Source organism: Odontomachus brunneus, unplaced genomic scaffold (assembly GCF_010583005.1).
Source record: "Odontomachus brunneus isolate Ranch 3 - 2012 unplaced genomic scaffold, Obru_v1 Obru_scaffold_023, whole genome shotgun sequence".
Lineage (NCBI taxonomy): Eukaryota > Metazoa > Arthropoda > Insecta > Hymenoptera > Formicidae > Odontomachus > Odontomachus brunneus.
The window spans coordinates 1,896,394-1,907,990 of NW_022639473.1; the positions used below are offsets into that span (position 1 = coordinate 1,896,394).

General features: G+C 45.0%; 1 protein-coding gene across 1 annotated transcript in view; it reads left to right on the plus strand.

Moving 5' to 3' along the window:
- The first annotated feature begins 1,262 nt into the window (after nucleotides 1-1,262).
- LOC116842267 overlaps nucleotides 1,263-11,597 on the plus strand; it is a 24,447-nt gene continuing 14,112 nt past the window's right edge. Inside the window, exon 1 of the mRNA XM_032811218.1 lies at nucleotides 1,263-2,243. Within this exon, the coding sequence (XP_032667109.1) occupies nucleotides 2,162-2,243 (82 nt within the window). The 5' untranslated portion in view covers nucleotides 1,263-2,161. The remainder of the gene's footprint in view (nucleotides 2,244-11,597) is intronic.

Consider the following 11,597-nt stretch of genomic DNA (forward strand, 5'->3'; position numbering starts at 1 on the left):
TCTCTCTCCTTTCTTCGCGACTCCTCGTCTCTGTTTTTCCGCGTTCCTCCCTCTTCCGCCTCTTTTCACCCTTTACATCCGTTTTCGTTGCTTTCGCACCTATGTCGCTTTGTCTCTCGCGCACTCACTCTCTCCATCTCGCTCTCTTTCTCCTCCCTTTCTCCATTTCACCTCACTCGGTCCAGTACAGCGTCAGACCGTGTACGGAGCGGTTCGTCGCGCGTCCCTATCCGCATAAGCACGGAAGCGCACGTTGAAGTCACGCGTGCACAAGCCGGCGGTGTCACAAGTTCGCGGTGGTTCACGCAGACGAGCGACGCGTGCGGAAACGTCTTCGCGCAGCGACTGGTAGAGAGATCGACGAGGAAGAGCCCGCACTGCTCCGAGAGGGTGCCGAATCGAACGGCCGAATCCACGTGGTATACTTATAGATTAAACGCGAGCAAGAGAAGAGTGTTCTCTCAGCGCGGCGGCACGAGGACTTGCCCACTTCGGGAGCGCGAAAGTCGCCTTGGGACCTTAATTCCACTTCACGAGATTGCGGTCATTTTTTAAGGAACTCGAGGAGGACTCCTTTACGAAAGACTATCCAGGATAAATCTGCTTTGTTCGAAGACGTCAAGCGTATCTAAGAGGACCCGAAGGTACTCGCAAGAATTTGACGAGGAACAACGGATTAATGAGCGGAACGAAAGCGGTGGAACGTGCGTATCACTCGGATTGAACGGGACAGGCGAAGAAGTGAGCTTGTAGAGGTTTTACGAATACCTTCGACTTCGGATTTCTCGTTTAATCAGATCGCGGAGTTAAATTTTGCCGAGTACCAGTTCACAAGCGGATGAGAAAATTCGAGAGAGACGAAATAATAAAATTCTGCGGCATACCTAAGCAGATGCGTTCATTGTGACTGCGAAATTTCCAGAGAACTCTTCGGATGCTTTTGCTTCAAATATCTCAATTTGTACGTGATATTTTCAACATAATACAAATAGAGAAACAGACAAATTGGAGAATCATTATATTTCTCAATTAAATTTTATTTCCCCCCCAAAATTTACATTTGTAATTGAGGCCTACCATTTTCGTTCAAATTGATTTCAAAATCTAGTATTTCACGAACTCTCTCTTGAATTTTTATAAATTTTATGCATTAATTTGTGTTAAAGTTTGATTTCATTCTCTTTCGGGAAATGTGCGCGATATTTGTATCAATTGTATCTGTGGACCACAATTACAATCGCTCACCACGGTGAAAGAAACTAATTGAGATAGATGAGCGCGTTAATGTCACTTTCAATATCAGTATTAATGCGAGCGCGCGCGGAATGTCTACTGCATGCGAAATACAACAGCATATGAAACACGTTGCGGGTTAAAAACCGAGCCTGTTCGCTTAATGAACTTAATAACGTTTCATTCATCCGCGTATCAGTGAACAGATCCGCGAATCTGCACAGGAGAACCGTTCAATGTGTGATAGCGCTTGAATCCACAAAATTCCCCGAAACATATTTGAAATTCACGTGTCGCGGTTTCACCGCGTGGTCCACATTTTAATTAATTAAAAGAAGACTCTCTCTCTCTCTCTTTCTCTTTGTACACGCTCATAACATCCGCGTGTTTCTCTCACACGAGGCGAGTACAACGAAACAACGTCGTCGTCGGCTGTCCACGTAGTGAACACGGAAAAACGGCGCAAGGCGACACAAGGAAGGAAGGAGGGAGCACACAAGCGGCGACGGCCAATTATTTCGTCGCTAATTAAGCGGCAACGCGTGCATTCGGCTTTAAACGAACGAGAGAGATAGAGTAGAATAGAGAATCGGAGAGAGAGATCGTCTCGGTTGATTGGCACCGGCAGCCGGTGCCCGGTGTTAATTGGTTAATTTGCCGTATATGTGTGCCTCTCTCGTACGATCACAGCCGATGCACTATCGCGCCGCGCCGGTACATCAAGTGTCAATCGTCAGTTGCGAGATGCAGTCATCCGCGAGCGCGTCAGGGTAATCGTCCTGCCTGCGACGACGATAAGGAGCCCCAGCTAAGTGGGCGCGCGCTTTTGGAAGCTTCGTGAGGCCCGGAACCCTCGTTAACGATAATCCGCACGACCTTCCTGCTCTTCTATGACAAGTTCCTGCAGTACGTGACCAAATTCGCCACGATGACCAGCGGACAGAGGAACAAGTCCGTTGTGCACCCCGAGCAACGGTACGGATACATGCCGTGCCCGTTGTACGACACCGGTAAGAACCTACGTTAACGTTACGGTCAATATCGATACTATTAACGTCAATACCGAGTTTCGCCTTTGACGCTTTCGCTTCTCTCCGCGGAGAGGTCTATCCGCTTTCAGATTCGAATTGAGTCCTTATATTTCGTATTGCTCGATATTAACGTGTACGTATGTACAACTCTCTGTGTCGGATTAAGTTTCGAGAATGAACGAGCGTAGAGCCACCAGTACTTTGTGTTTTAGAGACGGGAAATCGGGAGATTTGTTCCGAGAGTCGGAGGTAATATTCATTTCTACGCGATATTGGATTTTGGATTTTAGATTCGCGATATCGATTTCCTTCAGAGGCTAGTTTCTCGTCTTATTATATTTCATCGTTTGTTATATCCCTGCCTGCGTAGAGTCCCCTATAGATTGCTTCTTTATGGATGCGGTGAACCCATTTAATTACAGGGTGTAATCAATAATGATTAGCATTAAACTAAAACAGGTGCTCGTGATCGATCCTCGGTGTAAGTCCTGCGAGACCCTGACACACAAGGCCGCGTGACTCGATGAAGTTTTGAATTATAATAGCAGTTTCGTTAAACCCCGTCGCGCATGGCAAAAAGTCGAGGCGGAGCGTGCCGTGGTTTCGGCAAAGACACATGCGATAAAATGTCAGTTAAATGTCGTTATGTACTTTTTGTCCGATTTTTTGCACGTGACATATCGCGTTAGATTGATGGCTGAAGTGATACGCAAAAGTGTTCGATAGGAAATAAACGATCGTAAGTCGTTAAATTTATAGCCGCTCGGCCTTACGTAAGAGAATTAATTATCGGTACGCGGACAATTGTACCGGCTCCAACAAATCTCTCGACGCTTACAATTCAATAATTAATTCCTCGTCGACGCGAGACCACGCGAATCCACGTTTCCAGCCTATCATAAGACAGACGTCGTTAACTTTAATAAGCCCAGTCATTGAGAGTAGATCTCAATTGCGATGCATTATGCATCCGATGTTATATCTGCGAATTTTCGGGTAACAGAGATAGCAGGCTTCTCATACATTACTTCAACTCTCATTGGACTCGATCGACAGTCATTGTATCGCTTCGTCGTTAATAAAGCGACATGTAATGATAATTTCGATTTCGTATACCGAGATTATACAACTAGGAGAATGTTTTTCGAGTCGAAATTTTGGTTCTACGTTTATCCTGCAAATTTCGCCAAATATTTGAAAGATCAACGGAGAATCTCTAGATATCACACTGTACAGATTACTATCCTACTTTGTAATGCTGCGAATAATCGTTTACAGCTGTTCTCTCGATATTGATATTAGTAGAAGCATTTATTCAAGAATTATTTAATATTTGATTATTCGATTGATAATATCATTATTATATTAATATTCCTGACATCTAATCTTCATTCTTGATTTCAGTCAAAACAATATATTAATTATATAACTACTCTACTGCAAGTAGAGTATGTGAAAGAAATAAATATAAAATAATCGAATAAAGATTGATGGAAAAATGAGTAAAAGAAATAACATATTTTATTCTCATCGTTTCCTAACTTTTTGCCTTTTTTTCTTTTTTTTTGACGTTGCAAACTTCGATAAGATCAGCTCTGAACAGAGCTGATTAGAGAACTGTGAAGATAAATATAACAGTTATGTGCCCAATAAATACTATTTATCAATAGAAATCTAAATTTGGATTCTGTACAATAACAAGACTAAACAGAAAGAATAAAATGTTGGCAGATAAGTTCGTGCTCGTGGTTCAAGAAGCATTATTGGACGTAAAAATCAGCACTTGCGAGGTTGATATTGGATTCTAAGGCCGATATTCACAGTTGTGAATTATTTAGAATCATTGATTGGGAACATAATTAATTATAGATTCTTATTCATAGACTATTATTCGCCCGTTTGGATCGATATTTCTTGTTTAAAGTAAGCAAAGATATACAGGCTAATGAATAATCGAAGATTTATAAAGCTGCAATTATTTTCTTGAATATTGACAAACTATGATTGCCGGTCTAAATTTCGACTCAGATATCTTCTTCCTAACAAGTTTATCAGACGTCCGTTAAAATCGGAACGTCCTGTGTAATAAATGATTTAACATATCTGCAATTATACGACGTATCACTGCTCGTGTCTCGACATCCTGAGTCCTGACACTTCGATCCAACATCCCCCGATCCTAGCTGCTCCGTTGTGGAAACTCATCCATGGCATTGGCACTGACACTCGCGTAGGTACGATTCGATTGTATAATATTTACGTGTTAGTTAACGTGATGCCGACGAGAAACTGACGAGAAAATTAAATATTTCGAGATTCGACGGGAATGATAAGGAGCACTCACACACTCATACACCGCCGCGTGGTATGTGCGTCGCTCGTCGGCTCGAGACACAATGACTCGGGCACGGAGAAAGTACGCGACGCGCGACAATACCAAAACATAGAGCAAAAAGAGCCATGTCATCTCCCAACAATGATCAACCGTGGTCGCTCGCAGCTGAGAGATGACAACAATCAACGCCCGGAACAATGCCTACCATCAAAGCGGTTAAGCTTACTTCGTGCGGCACGTAGTTTTTCCGAGTTATGTTTTGTTACGTTTTGCTTCGAGCCGGTGAATGATACGGTACAGAATACAAATATATCGGTGCGTTAATTATCACCCCCGTCGAGTGATTGAAATATTTCATCGGCCTTATTTGAAATATTTAGTCAGATTCTCGTCGGGACCGCGTTATTTAAAACGTATATCTGTAATCGAGCAGTAAAATGTGTCTATGCAAATCTCAGTGCGATGATTAAGCATCCGAAACGATGGAGCAGACAGGATGCTGGGTCGGCAAGTCAGGACGGAGGACACAGGGCGCTGGGACGCGGTCAGCAATTCATTATATATTTCCAGATATATTGAATCATTTATTACATGGAGAATTTTGGATCTTGATACATATATTTGGTAAACGTACCGAAAATAAGTATGTGATTAATAAAAATTTCTGACTCCTGAAGTCTGACTTTTTGAAGTCAAGAATAAGAATTCATTGCAGGAAATATTGAGATAATTAATCATTAAATATCCTCGAATATAAAGACTTCTTTAAGCTTCAACGTGAAGAAAATCGTATCATTTGCAGCATCAAGACAGGACATTGTATAATATAATGTCCGAAGATCTTCTATCAAGATCTTACGAGTTCAATGGAATTTTTAAGGCAGAATCAAAATTTCGACTCGAGCATAGTCATCCCCGGCTGACGCGTTAATCTACCGGAATTGAAGTCAAGTTGTCGTTGCATCGCTATCGAATATCGTTACGCGTTCGCATAACGCAACCAATATAAAAGTTTTAATCCCGTCAAATCCTCGGGACTGTTTGCGTTGAAATGACGTGCGCCATGTGCTAATTATGTCATAGTGTCGTGGCAGCAGATAGCGTAAAATTCAAAACGTCGGCAGTTAAGTAGGTGATGACGCATGGTCTGTCGCCAAATGAAGTTCGGGGACAGGCATAATTGCCCCGGTAAATAACGCCCTTGCTTGTGTTCCCGGGAGCTTTTTGCTCGCGAATAAATTATCACACCTCGCCAGGTGTGACGTGTTGTTCTGGACACGCGGACGCGCAATTGCGAATTTCGCAATTGGTCGTTGGCTCGTTCTGTTCTGTTAACACGCGGCGAGCGCGACGCATGTGCGCGACGAAAAACCTGGGTCGGATTCAATAACCATGAGCGCTAATTGTCACCCTCGGCACCGTGATGGCTGTCAGCTGCTGCAACGATTGATATCATACGAGTCGTGTGTGTAATGTCGCTAATATCGTCCTCCTAATCGTGTCATCGGTCACATCGATCAATTCTATTATCTATTCTATTATCTATTCCGTAATTCACACAGCAGATCTCGGCAAGCGCGATTCTTACCTCCGAGGAACTTAACGCGTCCTAAGGTCGCGAAGAGCTTCTACTGTTTTAACCTTCCGACCGGATTAAATCTGCGTTACACGCTGTCTCTACACTGATTACACATTCGCATCTATGTGTGTGTGCATAGTTCATTCAAATAGCGTTTAGTTCAAAGGATCACGGTAGGATACGAGATAGACGAGAGTGGATTGCTGGGGATTGCGGGATAGTAATTCAGAGGAGCGGGTAATGACTGCCGAGGGATACGCGGAGTCTGCGAAACTCATCGTGGCCTGCATAATATTCGCGTTTTGTTTGCGAATCTGCGACGGGCGTACACTCACGTGCAAGGAGTATGCGCCGCGCGCGATTGGACATTCTTCATTCATCACACGCAAGCTCAGGTAACGCTGGAGTTGAGAAGCGCGAAACGCGATCGCGTTTCTTTCGAGATCGTACGTTTCCCCTGACAATGGCTAACAGTACTCTGAGCTCCTCCAGCTCCGTCGTGTGCTCCGCACGTCCATTAGCCGAATTCCGGATTCATGCATTTAAGATCGTGCCGGCGAGACTCGCGAAGTTCACCGAAATATACTAGTAGTGCGAGCGCGCGCGTTTTCATTGTATGTACTCAAGGATCCCCGACGTTTATGTGTTTGCATTATCGCCAACAGCCGGGTTGCGTCGTGTCCGATTACGATTCAAATCCGCAGCGTGTCAGGATGGCGACGGCGCGTTTACTCGGCGCTTCGTTGCACGTGAAACGTTGGTGCAGTTAAAATATTCATAGGGCGCGTCGGGGATGATTCCCCTTCGTTGTAAATCACTAATTAGCCGCAGACCAAAGTAAAACACTGATTGATCTTCGGATCGCGGTATAATTTCGGCAATTAAACGACGAATAAATAATCTACTCGACACGGGCTGCTTTTGGGCGACGCAGAGAGCGAGCGAGCGATCCCTGTAAAAGCTCGACACGACGAGAATAGAATGTAATTAAAGCGCGGCATTGCGTTACCAGACGCGGCGAATTCGCCCGAAGGTCGCGACGCGAAACTTGAAAACACGTCGGCATTAGCGCGAGCGAGCGGTCGTGATATTTTCCCGATCCGACATTTTCGCATCAATCAGAGGCGAAATGACAAAGCCGCGATCGATCACGAATCTGATCGCGCGGAACGATACGACGAACATTGTCGACACGAGGTTGCTTTAACCATAAATAACAGACAAAACGGCAAAGGGAAGGTTCGTTTCGCTGAAATACGCGTGCTCTCTTTCGTTTTTCATTAATCATTAATAAAATTCCCATTGCACAGACACTGATGATTGTAAATGTCTCTCCTGCTTGTGCCGTGACATTTACGGAAACGCAAGGTACGTCGGACTGAGAAATATATCGCTTTCCCTGCCGACCTTGCTGTTCGGAGCAACGTATCGATATTGTACTGAATACATCGATAGCTATCATGCACACGCCAGGTATGATGCATTCTTCCGCGATACTGAAAAGAGCTCGATAAAATTAAATTTCCTCCGGAAAAAAATGAAGAGAAAGAAAGAGAAAAATACGACAGAAAAATAGCCGCGTTGATTCGAGAATTGTTCGTGACTCTCTGTATAATCCACCGAGAATCCTCTCGCAATAAAAACGGACCGGATAGAGTGCCAAATATGTCACAGGTGGTTCGTACCGATGTGGGCGTGAAATATGATAAAGAACTGCGACGTCGACAGCGGTATTTAACTGCGAGTGAATTAATTAACGGGCGCGACGCTTAAATCTCGTTGCCGCTGCCAAAATCGTCCCGGCTGCGGATCCTTCCGTCTCGTAAAAGTGGCGATACGAAAGCCACCGTGCGTCCTCGTCGATGTCCCTTTCGGAAGACGTAATTAAGTAATGGATACTCCTCGACTCTTCCAGGAGAAGGAACGTTTAATCGAAAGCGACTGTCGCGGGCATTTCGATAGCAGGCTAAAAATATCGCGAGGAAGCGGGACGATTCCCGAAAAATGCGAGCTATGTGCCATGAAATATTAGCACGTTACAAGATGATGCTAGTTGTTCATGCAAGGCTATAGAACACACGCGAGCTGCAATCTAATCGATGTTGCGAACCGTAATCCCAAATGTGTCATAATGTCCGTGTAAAAAGGCGAAACGGGTAACACGCGCGCACGATAATTTTTCGAATTCACCTTCCAGTTTATGGACTTCTCTTCCTCGACGGTCGCTGATCGTAAAAATGCCCATATGTCGTCGTGCTTATGTTCTCGTGTAGCGATATTTTTTTTATGTTTTCGTTCACTGCGTATGCGGGCCTTTATCCTTCGTTGTATCCGAGAGTTTTTCCGTCAGAAATATGACGTACTCGAGGTAGCAGAAAGGGATTACGTGACAGTGGAAGAGACGATATCGTTACACGAAAAAAACATTAAGGATATCACTTGTCTAAATATGGTTGGAATAATACGAAGCGATACTTTTGTGCTTTATTGTACGATTATATATGAGAATGTACTAAGTAAGCATTGCGTATTATAAGAATTGTGGCCGTGAGAAATGTATAGAGACGGGCGTATAACAACAGCAACTTTTAATGCCTCACGTTCTGTTTAACTCGAAAAGATATAAATTTTCTCGCCAACTATAGGATATAGCAACCAAAGCAATTCTCTCCATGTAATATACCGAAGATAAAGCAATTCGCAGTGAAGGTAATTTCCCCACAGTATTTTGCTAAAAAAAAATAAGAAAAAAAGACGGCCTACATTTCCTCGAGTCTCGGCGACTCATTTCCAAACCCCCTTGCATACATAAGTCGCCTTGAAACGCGCGAGCGGAAAAGATGCTGAGTCGTGCGGGAGGGAAGAGACGGCTGCGTGCTTTCAGAAGCAAAATGTCCGATACAAATTTGAATAAAGCATACGAAGAATAAAGAAAGGTCGTCGAAAGGCATCTCGTGAAAGCCGGGCGAATGGAATTGACGCGACAAAACGCTACCAAATTTCGCGATCGGGGTCGATCAATTTTCTGTTCCGACGTGTGACAACTTCCGGATGCTTCCGTCTGTATGTCGTCAGACTGGTCTGTAGTGACGCGAGCTTCATCGTCTGTCACGCCGGACACCTTGAGAGTATTCATAGTTCTGCGGTATCGTCGTCGCGCTATTAATACGCGCGACAACTTTAGTTTTCAAGCGTACGCCGGGAATAAATGTACGCGGCGAGTTTGCGTCGCAGCGCGTGAATAAATTGCGCGTGCCTGAGCAATATTCGATTGCGACGGAGGAACTGAGAGGGAGAAGAGGAAGATCGAAGCCACTAAATCTGAAATTCGCCCGTTTCTTTCGTCAATTTTTCACGCGGTAACGTCGAACGGTAACGTAGTCGATTACGGATTCTTCCAACGCTCGGAAGAAATCGTACACGTGTGTCGCACGCCCGTCTCTACTAATCTTGTAGCAGGCTGCGCGAGCCCGAAAGTAGCACGCAAGATTGGGAAGAGTAAGCGGAGCAATAAGGGGCGGAGGTACCCCTAATTGAAGGAGATGTATTGCAATACACTTCCAGCCGTACACATGCACATATACGTGCGCGAGCACACATCCAAGAACGTGGTTCGTTTTATTGGGGTAGTAGGCGTGCCAAGTTGGCGGCTGAAATATAAATCCTTCGAAGTGCAACAATCGCGCGGTAGTCGGGTGCGGCGGGCGTTTTCCGATTTCGTTCCTGCCTCTCATCGTGCACGCCACCGTGCTGACTATTGACCCGTGAAAGACAAATTTCTCCGGAAAAAAGAAAAAAGAAAAAAAGAAAGAGAAAAGACCAAGACGGTATCGTCCGTCAGCCGCGAACGTATGATACTCGCCGAACGGAATATCGGCCGACACACCGTCGGAGAGTTACGTGAAGCTTCGGGGTAAAAAATAGACTACCATGCCGTCAATTTCGTTACGGGAACTCGCCGCTCTCGTTACTTAGATATATTCGCCAAATAACGTAACGTGAAGAGGAGAAATAAAAAAAAAAGGAAGAATGAAATTTATCACGATATTGCTGGAGCTCGCGGAAGAGCGTATTTTAATAATTATGAAATATTGTTACACAACTAAAGTACCGGTCCGGTGATCTAGTTATCCGGCATTGTATTCACAACGACGACAAGACGAGCTTGTGCTTCGCGTTCAGTAGAAAAAGCGGCACAAGGATCTACATTAGCGCGGCGCGTTTGTGCTCGGCTCCTTCACTTCCTCAGTGAATTACCTCTCGTCGAGGGCCCGCGCGGCATCTTCTATTTAGTATTCCGCGCCACTTGCGAGTGTTACTTTTGTTTCGCGGACTCGCGAAATTGAGACGCCATAGCTACGGTGACGAGACGGGAGCCTCACTTCGCGATACACGTCGCGAAAAATCCCGCTCTTTCCGCCCGCTCGCTCGCGGCGGTCATTTCTTTCAGTGTTTTGGCAACGTTGTGACAGACGTCGAGACGATTTCGTGGACGAGCAGTATGCGCCACTATATCATTCGTGCGAAATGTCACGTGTCCGCGCGATTACTGCTCCCGTTTGTCTCGCGTGGGAATTTGAGACAATGCGCTTACATTAAAAAGTCTAATCGGAATAAGTGGACGCGCAATCGTGCGTTTCGTGCTCGTGCGGGTCGCGAAATGGTTGCACCTTGAGGGTCATCATCGAATATTATCAATCTTTATTTGAATAATAAATAAAAAGAAAACAATGTAAGAATAAAAGATATTATAAGAGAATATAGTACTTAAATTTTTTCTCTTATCCCCCGACGAGCTTCTCGCCGAAAAAGAACGTACCACTTTGTCGCAGGTCTTTAAGCTGATCAGTAGCTATCGAGAGGAAAACGCGAAGGTACCTATGAAAGGTAATTCGACTATTTACGAGCTCGACGTTATCTGCCGGCTGGGGAGATTTTACGAGCGCGATAGGGAGAACGTTTGCGTTCACGTGCAGCGGCTCTGATCTTGAAATCGCGTTGCCTGTCCTTCGGAGCCTAATTTCGCGAAGATTCACAACGCTTTTATCCTGTTCTCCACATACTCGAGTTTTTCTACCTGCTATCACGCGGAGAATTGCTTTCGCGAGGAATCCCCCCGTCATTGCGCGATGTTCTCGCTCGCACTAACATTCTTTATAGGATGAATAACCGTGCGCGGATACGTCTTGAATTTTCAGACAACGACGCGTTCGCGGAGTTAAAATTCCCCCGGTAAGCGGCCATGAGACGACGTCACACTTCACGCCGCTCTGATATAATTTATCGTGACTGGCATACGAAAATTAATTTCTAATTTAACTGCGGGTGCACGAAAGTTTCTGCGTGTCTGCGCGTCTCCGGAGAGAGAGAGAGAGAGAGAGAGAGAGAGAGAGAGAGAGAGAGAGAGAGAGAGAGAGAG